The sequence below is a fragment of the Idiotropiscis lumnitzeri genome, chromosome 15 (genome assembly GCF_059441095.1).
Source record: "Idiotropiscis lumnitzeri isolate Australia: NSW breed Sydney's pygmy pipehorse chromosome 15, RoL_Ilum_1.0, whole genome shotgun sequence".
Classification (NCBI taxonomy): Eukaryota; Metazoa; Chordata; class Actinopteri; order Syngnathiformes; family Syngnathidae; genus Idiotropiscis; species Idiotropiscis lumnitzeri.
The window spans coordinates 15,230,250-15,248,563 of record NC_142405.1 but is presented as its reverse complement, the minus strand read 5'-3'; the positions used below and the strand labels follow the sequence as shown (position 1 = coordinate 15,248,563).

The window sequence follows — 18,314 nt, the reverse complement described above, 5'->3', positions numbered from 1 at the left end:
TCAGGTCAATTGAAGTTCAAGTGAACATTGTACCTTTGTGATTCAGTGTTAACAGAAAGGCAATCTTGGCTGGTTGATTAATTTGTTCAGCTTGTTTTGATAAACATCCCTGACACCCAACAACACTTAGAAACAGTAATCCATGCATTCGTTACATCTAGACTAGATTACTGCAATGCACTTTACTTCGGAGTCAGCCAGTCCTCGCTCAAGCGCCTCCCAACTGGTCCAAAATACTGCCGTTCGCCTTTTAACTGGCGCTCGAAAGACAGATCACATCACATCAATCTTAGCCTCTCTTCACTGCACGTCTCTGAGCTCGTCCACCCGTACGCACCTGCCCGCTGCCTCAGGTTTGAACCAAATGCTGCTGGAGGTACCAAGGAGCAGCCTCATGGGGGGATCATGCCTTTTCTTTTGACGGTCCTTCCCTATGGAATGAGCTTCCATTAAATGTTAGGCAAGTTCCCTCTCTGTCCATTTTTAAAGCACGTTTGAAGAGACATTTTTTCATTCTTTAGCTTTCGACTCAACATGAGACTGTCACTGTTTTGTTGTTCTTCTGGTATCTTTTGTAAATGTGTTTGTGTTTTAATTTGTGTTCTTATTCCTTGCTAATTTATATTACACCATATGGAAAGCGCTTTGTTACAGCAACATCTGTTGTGAGATGTGCTATAAAAATAAAATTGTCTTGTATATCATTTTTTTTGTTCATGAATCCCCCTATTTTATTCCTCATCTATTTTAGTTGCCATGCTGTTACCACAGGTGTATTATCCTCTGTGAGTGTTTGTAATTTTTAATGTTCAAAAAAGAAAGTAGATTTAATAAAAAAAAAAAAAATTAAAAAAAGAAGCTCATCTTCCTGCTTTTCCTCCACTTGTGAACTTGGATTCATTTATCTTGAATTCTCTCGCGGCTGCTCGATTCCAATGTCCCTCCACATAAAAATAAGAAATTGAGCTCCAAAGATTTGGACTGTCGTTAGCTTATATGCAATCTGTATAGAAAAGCTGCATACATTCTTATCTTCAATTATCAGAATCTGGAAACTAAAAGAAGTATTGCTTTGTTGTTTTTTAGAATCTTGTGCAAAAATGTTGATTTCTGTTACAGATTTCGAGTCCTATTCTGTGTCATCACGGCTGCAACAAGTTTCCTTGTCGTTTCCTTCTCTTCATCTGTTTGGATGAGCATCATAGGTAACGACTAAAAAGACCTTTGAAAACAGCTCTTTTTTGTCGTAACCTTTTTCGAATTAAAGACCACTGGAGACTTCTTGTGATGGATAAGCATAGTTATAATAATAGATAAATCTTAAATCGATAATCTCAGTAATTATAGGGTTGACTGATATCTTACAAGCAGGCACTCCAATTGCATTATATCTTACATTTACAGACACTGGTAGAAAAGTAATCCTCACAGAAAAGTCATAATGTTGGAAATATCAAATACTGTTTTCCTATGGAGACTTAATTTTATGTTTTTTAAGTATTTATGATGTTAAGGTTTATAGCTAATACTATCCATTAAGGCAACCAATTTTAATTAAATTCAGTTGCCTGGAGAAAATGAAGAAAAAAAAAAACTCTTAAAGACAGATATGTGCAATATTATTATTTTTGCAATACTGTATTCTTTCAGGTGTGATTTTTGCCAGCACCAGCTCAGGATTTGGAGAGTTAAACTTTCTTTCCCTCACGGTTTTCTACAGCAGGTATATACTGCACCTTTCAATTGTTTACGTAATTTTCACTTCCCATTCTGTTGTGAGATTAGTGGAGATCTGTCTGCACATTGTGGTACAGTTTGCACTCATTCTCTTGTCATTAGCATTGTCATATTCATTTGAGGATTTTAAAGATTTATGTGAACTGGTGTTTTTCCAGGGTTGAGTGATTACATAATGCACATTTTTGTATTGTATTTAATTAGTTAATTATAATGGATGTAATGGATTTAGAAAATCTAAATTAGTCTAAGATTTACTCGGAGGAAGTCCCTAATCTTGCGAACTAAGTTTTCTCGTCTAGTTCACTCTGATATACATTGCCCAACTAGGAAGTATCCAGGCTTAAAGAAGCCATGGATGACACAAGGTATAGAGAAATCATGTAAAAAGAAAAATTTGCTGTATAAATGCTTCTTGTATTTAAGAACAAAATATGCTGAACTTAATTAAAAGAAATATAGAAATAAATTAGTAAATATTATAAGAGCAAGCAAGAGACATCATACTCTATTGGGACAGAACAGGAGTAACGCACAAGAAACATGGAAAATACTAAATTATATAATAAATAATGGATTTAAGCAAAATAATTATCCAGAATAGTTTATAAAGGATGGAAGTATTGTCATTGATAAATTGATTAATTCATAGAATTAATGAATTTAATGAATATTTTATCCATGTTGGTAGTGAGCTGGCAAAATAAATCCCAGCGTCAAGCAGTATATGTGAAATAGATACATGTATAAAGAATTCCTTCACTATGTTCCTTAGTGCTGTAAATGATACAGGAATATTAAATGTTGTTAAAACTCTTAAACAAAAGGACCACTGACTGTATTGATATTGATATGGCATTAATAAAAAGAATTATATAACATATTGTGCAACCTCTCACATATATTTGTAACCTGTCTTTCAAAACTAGTTTTCCCATCAGAAATGAAAATAGCAAAAGTTATTCCTATTTAAAAGAGTGGTGACAAACACTTGTTTACAAATTACAGACCTATATCATTACAACCATAGTTTTTTTTAAAAATAGAAAATATATTTGCACATGGACTTGATAATTTAATTGTAAAGCATAATGTTTTAAGTGAAAATCAGTACGGGGAGGACCGCATCTATGGCAGTAATGGAACTTTTGGAAGAAATTTCAAACAGTATTGATGTTTTCATGGACCTAAAAAAAACATTTGATACAATAGACCATATTATATTAATGAAAAATTAGAAACGTATGGTATAAGGGGTCTGGTAAATAAATGGTTGGAAAGTTATCTAGATCAATGGTTCTCAACCTTATTTCAGTGATAATAAAATAAAACATTTTTTCAGCCAAGTTCCCCTGAACCAGCGCAAAGCATTTTTGGGTAAAATAAATAAATAATAATAATAATAAGGCGGCACGGTGGCCTGACTGGTAAGCACGATGGCCTCACAATACGGAGGTTGTGGGTTTGATTTTGATCCGGGCTTCCTGTGTGGAGTTTGCATGTTCTCCCCGTGCCTGCGTGGGTTTCCTCCGGGTACTCCGGTTTCCTCCCACATTCCAAAAACATGCAAGGTTGATTGGACACTCTAAATTACCCCTAGGTATGAGTGTGAGCACGGATGGTTGTTTGTCTCTGTGTGCCTTGCGATTGGCTGGCAACCAATTCAGGGTGTACCCCGCCTACTGTCCGAAGACAGCTGGGATAGGCTATAACACCCCCCGCGACCCTGGGGAGGAGAAGCGGTACAGATACTGCGTCGATGGATGGATAATAATAAGTCTTAAAACATGCCAACAGTGTCTGATTTATTAAACTTTAGAACCTTTCAAAATTCATTCTATACTTGTATATGTCGTTGGCCAAAAGTTGAGAGACCCATCTCTGTCCCTCATGTGACAGTATGAAAAGTACTAAAGTAATACTAAAGATGACATAAATATATCATAGCAAAAAAGTGTTGTTGTTTTTTTTCCCTTTGAATAATTTGTGTAAAATTGACAAAAGAGCCATGTGGCGGCTTCGCTCCCTTTGACTTCCACTTTACCCAAAACCAGAATAAGAGTCAGTCATAAGTATGTTCAAAGTTCAAACTAATCTTAATGCTATTATCAAAATCAGTAATTGTTTAAAGGTAAAATTGTGAATATAGGTTTATACCAAAATGCACACAACAGTAACATTGCAGAACAGGGAAGACAGATAGACTCTCTTTGTGAACCACACGCACACGCACAGACACACGCACACACAATTAAGGCTAACAATTTACATATCAGTAACACTTATTAATTTGAAATCCAATGCAGTGGTGAATTAGGGCAAAATCCTAGGCTCTGTCATTGGACCTAACTGTCTCATTACTTAGAAGATAACGATGATTTTTTTTCATATATAACAGCAAAAGTTAACTTTAACATTGTTTTCTCACCTGATGTAGGCATGTACTTGCAGCCTGGGGTTCAGGGACTGGTGGGGCCGGTGTCTTGGGTGCCCTTCTTTATTCAGGGATGACTCAAGTTGGACTTTCACCCCAAGTTACACTTTTAATCATGCTGACCATCCCCTTCACGATGCTGGTTAGGTAAGTGAAAAAAATAATTCATACAAATAACACGTTTACACAGTAAAATTGACCAGTCTCATCTTCTACATCACATTAGCTCTGTCTGTGTGTTTGGCACAAAGACCATCTAACATACCAGTGAACAGTTGGTGTTGCACTTCTATCTGTTTAAATAAAATATAGTACATGTGCGGTGTCTTTGACGGTCTGTCAAAATACGTGAAAGCAGCAGAGCTAGGCAGTCCATCCCAGGGTCGGAACAGTCCGACCCTCCGGACCGGCCGGACGCCCATTTTCGGGGCGAGGGCGCGGGGGAATTTAAAAAAAAAAAAAAAAAAAAAAGAGTTCGATTAACAAAGGCTGGTGGCCAACAATTTTTATGATCAAGGCCAGATGGTCAAATTCCCCTTTTTCCTCCCCTGTTCATATATATGAACCAAAAAAGGAAAGCACTTTTTAGCTGGCTTTGCGTTTTGGGCAGAGTTACATGTCAAGAGCAGGTGAGCCATTCAGGCCAAAGCCATATGCAAACTCATCTTTTTTTACTGGCTGCTTCTTTGATGACGTTGCTTCTGTGCGACATACATTAAGAGGACTACAACTACCAGACAACTGTTTGACTTTCGTTTCTTCCGGCTAATGGCCGTGCAGTCATATAGAAATATATACATTTAAAATAACTCCCATGGCTTGTGTAATAAATTAATTGTCAAAAATGAAAACAAAGGACTTTTTCGCTACAATGTTGTTCTTTTTTTGCCACAAGTCATTCCGAGATAGCGGTCGGAGAGCAGGGGACTGACCAGCAAAAATGGGTCAAGTGCCCTGGCTCTGGAAAGTGGTCTATGGTGCAAAAATGATTGGCCACCAGACTGCTGTCCTTAACTGTGCAAAATTAGCTCTCACACTGTCTCATATTACAAGTCTTTATATTTAATATAAAGATTATATTTTTATAATCCAGACACGTTATTTTACATTATTTATAAAGACTAGTTAATACACATCCTTAGGAAAAATGCGTACAGTGTCCATATTGTTTTCTATATTTTTACAGAGTGACATTATGCATGCAGACTACTACAGTATTAGCTGTTGTTTTGACTACCAAATCATTACAAGGGCAAATTCCCCTTTTTCCTCCCCTGTTCATATATATGAACCAAAAAAGGAAAGCACTTTTTAGCTGGCTTTGCGTTTTGGGCAGAGTTATATGTCAAGAGCAGGTGAGCCATTCAGGCCAAAGCCATATGCAAACTCATCTTTTTTTACTGGCTGCTTCTTTGATGACGTTGCTTCTGTGCGACATACATTAAGAGGACTACAACTACCAGACGACTGTTTGACTTTCGTTTCTTCCGGGTAATGGCCGTGCAGTCATATAGAAATATATACATTTAAAATAACTCCCATGGCTTGTGTAATAAATTAATTGTCAAAAATGAAAACAAAGGACTTTTTCGCTACAATGTTGTTCTTTTTTTGCCACAAGTCATTCCCATAACTGGTTCTTCACATTTGTCGTGATATTAAGAAAAAAATAAAGTACAACTCTGTTTCACAACATTTACTGACATTTTCTCATGAAATAATGTAGAAGTGTTGCGGAACTTATTTTATAATCATGGTTCATACTCCATGTTTTTCAGAAAATTGGTTGCTACCGCAGCATAGTAAAGTTAGTAGAAAGTAATTGGGAATAAAAATAATGCATTATTTTTCAATTACTATTCTAGAGTTACTTCTACTCCTTTATTTCTTCTTCTAGCTATTTTTTCCTGCTTGTTCCACCACCTTCATTTCCTCAATGGACACACGGAGAAAGCGATAATGACATTGAGACTTCTGAGGAGAGACAGCGGCTAATGGATGGTTACCAAGAAGAGCAGGATACATGTAGCCAAGGTACAAACTCAGTTTACACAAATTAATTTAAAAAAATAAAATACTATGTGTTTAACAGTACACACAAACACACAAACCCTTTTCATTTATAATTGTAACTGATATTTGGGTTCCTTTCTGGAGCAACACCTGGAGGTTGGGCTTGACAGTAAGCACTTGGTGGATGGACTTGCAACCATGGGGCCTGGCCAGGCACAGCATGAAGAGGAAACAGGGTCACTTCTCATGGACCTGTGGGAAGGGCCAAGGAGGGTCATGTGATCTCAGGACGTCAATTCTCTGAGAGGAAGCCTGAGCCGTCTGGCTTGGCTCAAAACATCTTGTGCTTCCTCTGGTGATAGTTTGGACTGTTTTCCAGTTTTGAGTTTCCCCCGTTGAAAGGAGTCAAGCAATGGGCTTTCACTTGTTTGTGCGTTTCTACCTTAGGTATTCAAAGCGGTTTCCTTATTTGCCTACTGATACATCAGGAGCAACAAGGGGTTTAGTATCTTGGTAAGGGGGTGCTGACGAGAGAGCTTCCACTGGGGATTCCTTGATTTCTGGTGGGGGATTCCAATGCTCACATACTGTAGACAGTGATCGTGAGACCTGGAAAAGGCGTGATTGGGAGGGAGGGTATTGAATCCCTTGATGTATTAGTTAAGGCAGTAACCTACACTACTGTAAAATCAAGTTATGTGCACCCTTTTATAACCATCATTTCATTTGATCAACATAGTTCACAGATCTGACATTCATGTAATGTGTACCGTTATTTACAACGTGATGGTTTTGAGGCTCAGAATTAAACAATAATACCAGGATATAATACCAATAAACACATCAAGTCTATTTATATAGCTCTTAATCACAGGTCAACATGTATAGTTCCAATAAATGAAAGAGTTATATATAAATAGGTTTTAAGTCTGGTTTGCCAGGATGGCCGAGTGGTCTAAGGCGCCGCGTTCAGGACCCAGTCTCCCCAGGAGGCCTGGGTTCGAATCTCGAATTTCCCCATTGTGGGACTAATAAAGGGCAAATTATTATTATTAATTATTATTATTATTATTTAAACATTCATTTCTACTGAGATAGCGGCTCTAATTTCCATGGTTATGGTCTTCCAGGGCGCAGAAGCCAAATAGAAAATGCTGAAGTGGACCAGAAGGCAAAGCAAGTTGGCTAATATGTTCTTTCTTATCCTTGTCAGGAGTCTGGCTGCAGCATTTTGTAATCACTACAGACAGACTTTTAGAGAGGTGGTCTTTGGAACCTCATAGAACTAAACAATACAAATTATCTGAACTTTTCAGTGGCAAAAACAAACATGTAAATTCTCCACTAATGCCTCTGGACCCGTGTTAAAAAAAATCTGGTTGTGGTCCTGAGTGTAAGTAATGATTAAGATATGCTGTTCATAATATTTAAAAAACACTGTATATAGCAGGCAGCACCAAATGGCGGACCGCGGGATGATTCGGACCGGACCCATGGCCAATCTATGATGATTTTATTTTCAGGGCGCATTCGCAAACGTTGGCGCTGCAATTCTAGTAAATACGGAAAAGGCGTCACTGATTTGAGCCAATCAAATCTTTTGTTTACGATCCACTGCCAATTGCGCAGCAGACCGGAAGAGAGTGCTGCTGACTTGCTAAAAAGTTAGTGAGGTCAATGCGTCTTGTTTTAAATGAATGGACGGAGAAATTTTGTTTCGTTCTGGCTGCAGCCAATTCAAAACCATTGTGCATCATATGCTCCAAAACCGTCGCAACATTGCGAAGCGCCACTACAAAACAAAGCACCGCCCTTTTGTGCACAGTTATGCGCTGACGTTTGATGTGAGCGCATGCAAAAACATCGAACTTCGAGTGCAGTACAACAGATGTTTACATTTTCGTTTACATCCCAGCGGCATGCAAACGAATATTCAGTAAAGGTATCATGGATTTAACGGAAGCATAAAAAAACGTTCAAGTGATGGGGAAGTTGTGAAGGAGTGCTTAAATGTGGTTGCACAAACATTATTTAAAGGAAAACACAAAGCCCAGATGTGTGAAATAATCTACCAAATCCCAATGGCCCTGACTCCGTTCCAACCCAGATTTAAGTCACTGGCAGGGCAGTCACAAACTCATTTTTCTCATAAAGAGAAGTTAAAAAAATACTCAAAAGAAAAAGTGGTGTCAAAGCTCATTTTGAATTAGTTTTTCATGAGGACAGCCATTTTTATTGATTGTGTACTGAACATGTTGACCTGGCTTACTTGGATAATTAGGCTTACCGTTTTTTTTAGGCTGATAACTCTTTGATTTAAAAAAAAAAAAAAAGGTAAAAGATGTTAATTCAATGCTTAGCTCTTGATATATTTCTGCAGGAGATAATTTACAGTTTTTTCCTGGAAGTGGCACCCTTAAATTCCTGGAGCCACATTTTCTTGAATGTGAAATAAACGCCTAATATTTGTTTGACTGGCAAAGGTGTTTAATGGGAACATTGCTAAATGTAGTATATATATAGTATATAAGTGCGCTCTGTTGAAAATGACTAAATATTGAAACTATATAAAAATGTGAACATAGGCTAGGCATTAAGGGAAGTTGGACTTTGGTTCGGACCTTTTAATTGGAAGAAATTTTTGTCGTGGACCTCTGTGACTTTTAATTGAATACCTCTGGTATATAGTAATGCATATTTATAGAAAGGCTACGAATAACATGTTGTAATGTTTCTCTAACAGAGGACAGGAGGTCTGGAATGCTCACTCTCACAGAAAAATGGCATGTCTTCAGAGTAAGTCCAATATCAGTTAAATCAATTACTTGAATAATACAGTGGATATAAAAAGTCTTTGCTCCCCTGGTGCCAGGTTGTTTTGATATACTAAAAAAAAAAATAGAAAATCAAAGACAATTTCACAACTTTCTTCCCATGAATGTATCCTGTTACCTGTACAGCTCAAGAGAAAAAACATTTATTGGAGAGGGCAACTAGAAAAAAACAACTGAGATATTGTGGTTGCGTGTGAGTATGGGCGCGGTCTTAAAACTTGGAATGGAGCTGCGTTCAGAATTAACATAGTTTAAATGGTAGTCAACACACCTACTACTTGGGGTGTAACGGTTTTCGTCTTCACGGTGCAGGCGGTCATACGACAAATACGTCTGAGGAAAAAAAAAGAAAGGAAATGCCTGAGATCCCCGCTGTTTTCAAGCAGTCTGGAAAAGTGAACGCAGACAGCTAAACAAATGACGGGAACAATCGACATATACATAGCAACAACTATGCGCCCATCAGTCTACCCACACATGAAAGGGTGTTTACCCGTTTATTTATTTTTTTGATTATTATTCATGACTAACTCAAGTTGTTTTTTTATTATACTTTGTGCTTTTATAACAAGGAATGTTTTTGTTTTATAGTAAATTGAATTGTAACTTTCTATCTGTTAAAACAAAATTGAAAAAAAACCTAAAATCTAATCTTATGTTTCTGAGACTTTTTGTTGCTTTTTGCTGTACCGAACCGTGACCCCCATACCGCGGTACGTACTGAACCGTGAGTTTTGTGAACCGTTACACCCCTACTTACTACCATTTAAAATGCTTCACATTAACCCCAAATCAAGACAGCCCTATTGTGAGGAACCTATAGCCCGTTTTCCACCGCAGGAACCTTTTGAAGAACTTATCAATTTACCATGTTAAATTCTATTGACCCTTTGTTTCTACCAAAATGATTTACATTGCGATTCCTTGGGGGGCTTTCTAAGTATCTCCTAGCCACTAGGGTCTTGGGCCCTGGTGGAACTTTTAAGAGGACTGGCAGCGCTGATGAATGTCGATTGGTAACCGGTAACAGCTAAGTTTAAGTGCAAAGTATTTGACCGGCTGTCCTCACGAGTTGCAAAATTTTCAGAATGGAGGAAAAGCTAATTTACGGGAACATGGACATCCAGCGCAACTTTGAATTGGCGACAAGGGACGATCACGTACCAACTTATTACTGATAAACTAGTTTGGCAAAACAAGTCAGTGGAAGCGTCATAGTTAATACAAGACTTATAGAAAGCTCATGGTTCAAAACAGCCGTTGCGTGAACAAATGGTACGACCAACTACATGCCATGGGTCATTCTTGAACACCGGAGTAATGGATTCTACTGTGGCTCTATTATGAAGGTAAACGTGAAAAATGCGTTATGGTTCTATAAAAATAAGGTTGAACTTTTTGGCCATGCTGTAATTCCAAAAAGGTATATTTGGTACAAACAACACTGATCATCACCAAGAGGACACTACCTACAGATAAGCATGGTGGTGGCAGCATGGTTGCTGTTTTTCTTCAGTTGGAACCGGAACCTGAATCAAGGTAGAGGGCGTTCAGAATTCTAGGCAATATTGGCACAGAACCTTGAGGCTTCAGTTTGAAAGCCGATGAAGAAGAATATGTTCATCTTTAGCATTACATTAACCCAAAGGACACCTCCAAATCAACTAAAAAGATTGGCTTCATCAAAAGGTGATGGATTTGAAATGGTCCAGCCAAAGTCCAGACCTGAATCCGGTCGAACATCTGCAGGGTGACCTGAAGAGGGCTGCACACAGGAGATGCACTTGTAATATACTGTAAACCAAAGGGGCTTCGACAATGTATTTATTAGGTTAGGATTGTGCAAATTAATGGTAGAAAGCTTTTAAATTAACATGGTCAGATTTTGTATTTTATTTTTACATAAAAATACTGACATTTGAACAGGACTGAGTAGACTGTTGTAGCCACTGTTAGGGCTGGGCGATATGACCTCAAATCAATATCGCGATAAATTGAACAATTTTACCTCTAACGATGAATGCGCGATAATACCCCCGTGGACCAAAATCAAAATAAATGCAGGAAATGCATATTAACTGCTTTTTATTGACCAACTAGTACACATTACTTTCAATGAAAAATAAAAGTACAAAAATCATTTGTATAAACATTCCAAAAAGCTTGCTTTGCATGACTTGAACAATGTCACAAAGAACAGGAGAAAAAGAGTACCTCTTGCAAAAACTTTTTCTGCAAATTGATTGCGCCAAGATGCTGTAACGCCATGTGCAAAGTCTAGATTTGTGTAAAGGTATTTTGTAAACAATATAAATAATGCCATGTGCAAAGGAGCTAGTCGCCTGTAAACAAAATGCTAAATAAAATGAAAAAATGTCAATGAAATGCCAATGCCAAATAAACAAGTGTGCATGCATGATCAGGAAAATGTACCGTCTTGAGTACTCTGGTGCGCAGTCGCCACTTGTCGTCTATGTAATGCACAGTCAGGCTCAAACAAGGATCCATGTTGCGACTCAACCACAAGTCGAATGTGGACGCAAAATACTTGACATGTCTAAGCTCCCGTCCAGATGTTGTCCATATTGGGAAGTACGGTTTGCGACAAATATTTTCGTACTTCATACCGGCTAGTTTAAATCATGTGCGCTCCACTGTAGCTAGAGGAGCTATATCTTTAGCTCTGTGCTAGGCTATTGCGTACACCTCTTAGACTTTCTGTCGTATGGTGTGGCCTCCGTTATGGGCTGTTGTCCCTTGTCGAACCTTGCTTCTCTCTTTGAACTTTTAGCACAAGCTCCAAGTCAACAGCAAGGTTGTGTTGTGGGTGGTGAAAAAGAAAAGGTTGGACGCGCTGTTTTGGGTGTTTATGATGCACTTTGTAGTTCATGTTCTCAAAGATCGTCTTTATGGAACCCAAAACATTTCCAAACAACAGATGTCGAATTTCTTTTCGGTACAAGCGCAACAGGAACAACTTCAACTAACGTTACTTCGTCTTCAGCCGTGTCAGCCGCTTCTTGACTTGAATCGCCAGCTACGACCGCGTCGTCTGTTTTCTTTCTTGTTCAGATGGGTGGAGTCACGTGACTACACGCGCTGTAGCGGTCTTAAAGGGGCATGAACATAGCCGCAGACAGAAGACTTTTCTTTTTTTTTAAAACAACGAATTTACCAACATGGGCAAAATGATGTCGGTCATTCTAATAAATTTCGGGAACGGTGAATTTTCGGTTTATCGTCCAGCCCTAGCCACTGTAATGATCAAGTTTTCACTGCTTCACTCAATTTCCTCACAATCTTTCAGGGCTTGATGCCATTTGTCTGTGCCTTAGGATTAGTCTATTATGCTGAATACTTCATTAACCAAGGCTTGGTAAGTTTGTTTTATTACAGTATTGACTCTATTTATTTTGTATTTATTTTTAAATTGTAGATAAGATATGGTAGGTGATGTGAAGTACCCATATTACTTGGTAATTAAGTCTCTATTTTCCCAGATGGAGCTTTTATATTTCCAGAGGTTTTTCCTGAACCATGCAGAGCAGTATCGCTGGTTAGTATTACGCATAAAAATATCAATCTATCTATTTTCTACTGCTTAACCCAGGGGTGGGCACACTTTTTGATTGGTGGGCCACAATGGGTTCTAAAATTTGACAGAGGGGCCGGACCAGGAACAGATGGATGGAGTGTTTTGGTAACCTCACCTCATCAGAGAAAAAAATACATTTAATTTTAAATTAAAGTGAACAAAAGCATTACAACAATCTATATGTGTTTGAAAAACCACCGTATTTAGAAAATAAAACACAATGTTTACTCATTTAATTTTTTTCAAGTTCAGTGGGCTGGATTAAAACGTTTGACGGGCTGCATGTGGCCCCCGGGCCGTAGTTTGCCCACGCCTGGCTTAACCTGTTCAGGGTCACAAGGCAGGTGGAGCCTGTCCCAGTTGAAGGCAAGACATGGGGTACAGCCTTGACTGGTTGCCAGTCAATGACAATTTGCTTAACATCAAGACACACATCTGTTCACACTTAAATTCACACTTGAACTGAAATACTGTTTAATTATTAATTTTTAAGAACAAAAAGGAGTAGAAAAGTACTTTTTGCACAGGCATGGTGGCCATTGGGGAATTCTGGACAAATCCCAAATTCCACACCGACACATACATATTGGTTATTCTCGTTATTAATAGCCGCAAAAACATCAGTCGTCAATGTTGCTAGCAGAGGGGCTATTGAGGGACTGGGTGACCCCAGTCGTGATTGTGGCGGTGAGGAGACCGGTAGAGATGTGTGTTAGGCTGCCGTACTGTCGACTGTTGTATTATATTCGGGCCCTCACACATGTCAGGAGATCCAAAAATTATTCGGCCTTGGGTCGTGCGGACCGGGGGCTTCTCCACCTTAAATTCTCAGGCCGAATTTCAGGCAAGGTATGTCACTGTTTGTATTTATTTATTTTTAGTGTACATTTTGTTTTTCTTTGCTAAAAAAAGAAAAAAAATCAACATGGTTTCTTTTTTGTTAGGTATCAGACATTTTATCAAGTTGGTGTGTTTGTCTCTCGATCCTCGCTTTGCTGTATGAAGATCAGAAAACTCTGGGCCCTTGCTTTACTACAGGTAAGCTGTATCTTAATATACATAAGAGAATATATATAATAAATATATATATATACTATATATAAATATATATATATATGTACGATGACGAGCTGAACGAGGTTATTTGATGACGAGAACATGACGGGACGTACATGAAATTTTCGTTGACGAGACAGGACGAAATTGTTAGCGTGTGGTTCGTCAGATGCTCAAAATTTATGACATCCCTTCCTATTGTTCATGTAATCTGTCTTTCAAAACAGTGCAATGAAGTGCAACCTATCTTTTGTTTGGGCACACCCACCACCGGGAAAGCATGCAGGGCGCATGCGCCGCGCATGCACCGTCACAAATACTGGTGTCGCACGAACACGTCTGCGGTCATTCGTCTTGGCTCACACACATTGACACGCGTTCCTTTGACGGAACCATGGCGACTGTGACACTCACAAGGCTTCTTCGTTCTCATAAACGCAATCTGGTGCAAGTAAACAAGACATATGTTTGATAGTTTGTACTTGTGCTTCTCTACTATAGAACAAGCCTACTACAAGTCCATGTTGTTAAAACGTATTTTTTTTATTTTGCTTAAGTGAAATAAAGCAACGTTTTGGTTCTTGGCTTATTTTGGAGCAATGAGCATTGATTTGTCAGGTTTAAATGCCCTGACGCCTTTGGGAGAGCTTACTGAAATTATAAAGGTGGTTCATTGCCAGGGAAAGCAGATATGGTTGTTCATTTTTACCGGCTGGCCGGGAGAGAGGCAGAGAGCAGACAGGCGTCTTGCTCAGTTCAGCTCCGCATCCTCTCTCAGCCCCACTCCCTGCAGCCTCTGCTTTTATTAGAGCTTGACTCAAACTTAACTGACAATAGGGGTCTGTTTAGACCAGAGGTATTCAATTAAAAGTCACAGAGGTCCACGACTAAAAGTTCTTCCAATTAAAAGGTCCGAACCAAAGTCCAACTTCCCTTAATGTCTAGCCTATGTTTACATTTTTAGTTTTAATATTTAGTCATTTTCAACAGAGCGCACTTATATACTAAATATTTAGCAATGTTCACATTAAACACCTTTGCCAGTCAAACAAATATAAGGCGTGTATTTCAAATTCAAGAAAATGTGGCTCCAGGAACTTAAGTTTGCCACTTCCAGAAAAAAAAGAGTCAAATATCTCCTGCAGAAATATATCAAGTACTAAGCATTGAGTTAACATCTTTTACCTTTTTTTTTCTCAAATCAAAGAGTTATCAGCCTAAAAAAACGGAAAGCCTAATTATCCAAGTAAAACAGGTCAACATGTTCAGTACACAATCAATAAAAATGGCTGTCCCCATGAAAAACTAATTCAAAATGAGCTTTGACACCACCTTTTCTTTTGAATATTTATTTAACATCTCTTAATGAGAAAAACGAGTTTGTGACTGCCCTGCGAGTGACTTAATTCTGGGTTGGAACGGAGTCAGGGCCATTGGGATTTGGTAGATTATTTCACACATCTGGCCTTTGTGTTTTCCTTTAAATAATGTTTGTGCAACCGTATTTAAGCACTCCTTCACAACTTCCCCATCACTGAATGTTTTTTCCCCAAAATCCATGATACTTTTAGTGAACATTCGTTTGCATGCCGCTGGGCTGTAAACGAAAATGTAAAAATCTCTTATACTGCACTCGAAGTTCGATGTTTTTGCGTGCGCTCACCTCAAACTTCAGCGGATAACTTTGCAAAAAAGGGCGGTGCTTTGTTACGTAGTGGCGCTTCACAATGTTGCGACGGTTTCGGAGCATATGATGCACACTGGTTTTGAATCGGCTGCAGCCAGAGCGAAACTAAATTTCTCCGTCCATTCATTTAAAACAACAGGCATCGACCTTGCTAACTTTTTAGCAAGGCATACTGTCAGCAGCACTCTCTTCCGGTCTGCTGAGCAATTGGCAGTGGATCGTAAACAAAAGATTTGATTTGGCTCAAATCAGTGACGCCTTTTCCTTATTAACTAGAATTGCAGCGGCAACGTTTGCGAATGCGCCCTGAAAAAAAATCATCGTAGAGTGGTCATGGGTCCGGTCCGAAGCATCGCGGATCCGGACCGCGGTCCGCCATTTGGTGATGCCTCGTTTAGACGCTCCAGAAGACAGGAAGCCATAACTCACAATGAAAGCAAGGAAATAGAAACTAAAGCGAAAATGTAAGTGTGTGTGTGTGCGTGTGCTAAAGCAATAATGTAGGGGTGTGTGTGTGTGTGTGTGTGCAATCATTAATGATACAAGAAATGTATAAAAACATGAGTAGAAATACACAAACTGATGACATAAAGTTACTTGAGGTTAATGTGATCTTCAGCCCATCTTACAGATTCCACTGTTATGATATTGCTATTTGGTGGAAACCTTGTATGCCTATTTTTAACAAAAACGGACTAAAACCTTTTTGAGTTTTGGTCTAATAAAATATAAAAACTAGAGTAAATCTTTTTTTTTTCTTTCGCATTTCCGTCGACTAAAACTGACTAAAACCTTTTTGAGTTTTTGTCGACTAAAACCTTTCCATGAGGTCAGGTCGCAGTTTGGTGGTAATTTGGAAGTGACTTCCACAGTCGTGTGGAGTGCCATCTACTGGTGTGGGAAGGAGTGACGTCGGGCTGAGCACCTTTTGAGTGTTATGTGTCCCAGTGACAATATGGTCGCCGTGCGATGTAAATGTCGTGCGGTGGACAGAAATGTAATTTTTGATTCCAAAAGAACGACTGCGACCACGTGTGGCACTTTCTATGTTAATTTGTGGAACAAGATGATCTCCGCAGATGCCTCAACCGCTAAAGCAGCGGCGAGGACTGCTTGAACGCACTCTGGCGTGAATCTCGCCACGGAATCCAATTGTTGTAAATAGTATGCAAGTTTTCCTCCATGTTTCTGCTGCAACACTGAGGTCTTAAAACAGTTTTTTGCAGTCACTGTTTGCTCAAAAGGTTTTGGAGTGCTTGCACAGCTGAATCAATGAGTTCAAAAACTTTGTCCAATTGTGTCAGTGCATCACGGCCTAGTAAATTAAACGGGCACCGTTGATGTCGAACTGCTTCCACACTCGCTTTTTTTGTTGGGTCGTCGGGATTTTGCAACCCAATAGTCTGTGACAGAACTAAGGGTTGGACTAACCCGTGAACTACGCGCATGTAACTTTTTTCCACTTGGCTTAACTGTCGAGGGGAGCCATTTGCCTAACACAGTTACATCAGCGCCTGTGTCTACCAGGAAAACAGTTAACTTTGCCTGTACTAGCAGCAACAACAGTTCAGGTTTTATCATAGATTCAGTTTGATGACACATTAAGTCATTCTCGAGGTCAAACATATGTTTAATATCTCCCTCAATATTTAAACCACTGTCACTGTTGGAGGGGGAATCCAGAGGGTTGGACATCAATTTGCAGTCCGAATCCCCTTTGGGGTCCCGGCCTAGTCATTCATCATCAGAGGAATCATCAACACTGCATCGACTAGGCTTAGTTTTGGCCTCACAGTAACGATCGCGATGACCTCTTTCACCGCAATTGAAGCACTTGACTTCTTTGAACCGCTGTTGTTTTTTGGGTGACAGTTTGGACAAGTCAAATGGAGTTTTTTTTGTTTGTTTTTTATATCATGTGATCCTCCTTTGTTATCATGACTCAGTCCTGAAAAATAAACGAGACTTTCTTTTTTCTTTTCTTTTTCTTTTCTTTCTTCTTTCTCGACACGTTCATAATTTTCGTGCATAATTTTGAATTTCCTCCATTTGACAAGTCGGGCAAATACATTTTTTTTTTTTTTACATAATTGCAAATTTCTGATCGAACTTGATTCAGAAAGTGTTGTTTCAGATGGGAGTTAAAGAATACCCGCTGATCCTCTGGAATTCCGCCCTGCAATTTGAAAACAGTACGGAGTTTGTGAAAGAGTTTCATCCAGATTCCTCTGGTTTCTGGGTGCACTTCACAATTTCCTTTGGATCAGCGCTTTTTCTAAATGTGTTGGCACATCTTTCCATAATTCGGCCTAACTGTCCGCCGTCGGGACGTGTCAGTTCGTCATAGGAAATAAACTGTCCATCATTTTGTCTCGCATTAAATTGTTGCGCTATGGTGCCATATTTAGACCCTGTTTTTAGTGACAATAGCTTAAAAAATTCTCCGGCATTCAGGCCAGTGATTCTCAAATCGTGGTGTGCTCTTTTTGTCTTTTCTATATTATGTACCTATTAATAACTGTTTGGTTTGTTCATGTTAATAAAGTTAAAAAAAACAATACAAAAATGTATAGTAAATATTTATCATCTCATCAATATTTGCACAACAGTTCTGAGTTACGAGATCCTCACAATAATCGCTCTCAAAATGATATATTTTTTAATCAATTTAGCTTTATTAAGGGATATTTTATTGACAATCTAACATTAATATACAAAGAACATGTACATTAGTACGAAGTGTAAAAAAAAAAGAAAATTGGTGGTGGGGGGGCGCAAATTGTTTTCTTCTTGGTAAGGGGGGCGTGACAGGAAATAATTGAGAACCACTGATTTAGGCGGTGATTATGACTGTCATTTCAAGAACGAACGCATCAGAATCGTCATTCGGATTTGGGAGTGATCTCGCAATGTCTCTAAATTCAGTTGGGGTCCATGGTCTGTACACTAAAATAGGGT

At 38.8% G+C, this 18,314-nt stretch overlaps 1 protein-coding gene across 6 annotated transcripts in view; it reads left to right on the top strand.

Moving 5' to 3' along the window:
• The window catches only part of cln3 (CLN3 lysosomal/endosomal transmembrane protein, battenin), a 90,601-nt gene that overhangs the window by 61,074 nt on the left and 11,213 nt on the right, over positions 1-18,314 (top strand). For 4 of the 6 annotated variants that reach the window (XM_088318028.1, XM_088318027.1, XM_088318026.1 and 1 more), the window contains 8 exons: positions 1,120-1,205; positions 1,651-1,723; positions 4,175-4,318; positions 6,069-6,205; positions 8,928-8,980; positions 12,326-12,394; positions 12,519-12,574; positions 13,558-13,651. In XM_088318028.1, coding sequence (XP_088174154.1) covers positions 1,120-1,205; positions 1,651-1,723; positions 4,175-4,318; positions 6,069-6,205; positions 8,928-8,980; positions 12,326-12,394; positions 12,519-12,574; positions 13,558-13,651 — 712 coding nt within the window. The remainder of the gene's footprint in view (positions 1-1,119; positions 1,206-1,650; positions 1,724-4,174; positions 4,319-6,068; positions 6,206-8,927; positions 8,981-12,325; positions 12,395-12,518; positions 12,575-13,557; positions 13,652-18,314) is intronic. The other 2 variants (XM_088318029.1, XM_088318031.1) reach the window with 2 other exon arrangements.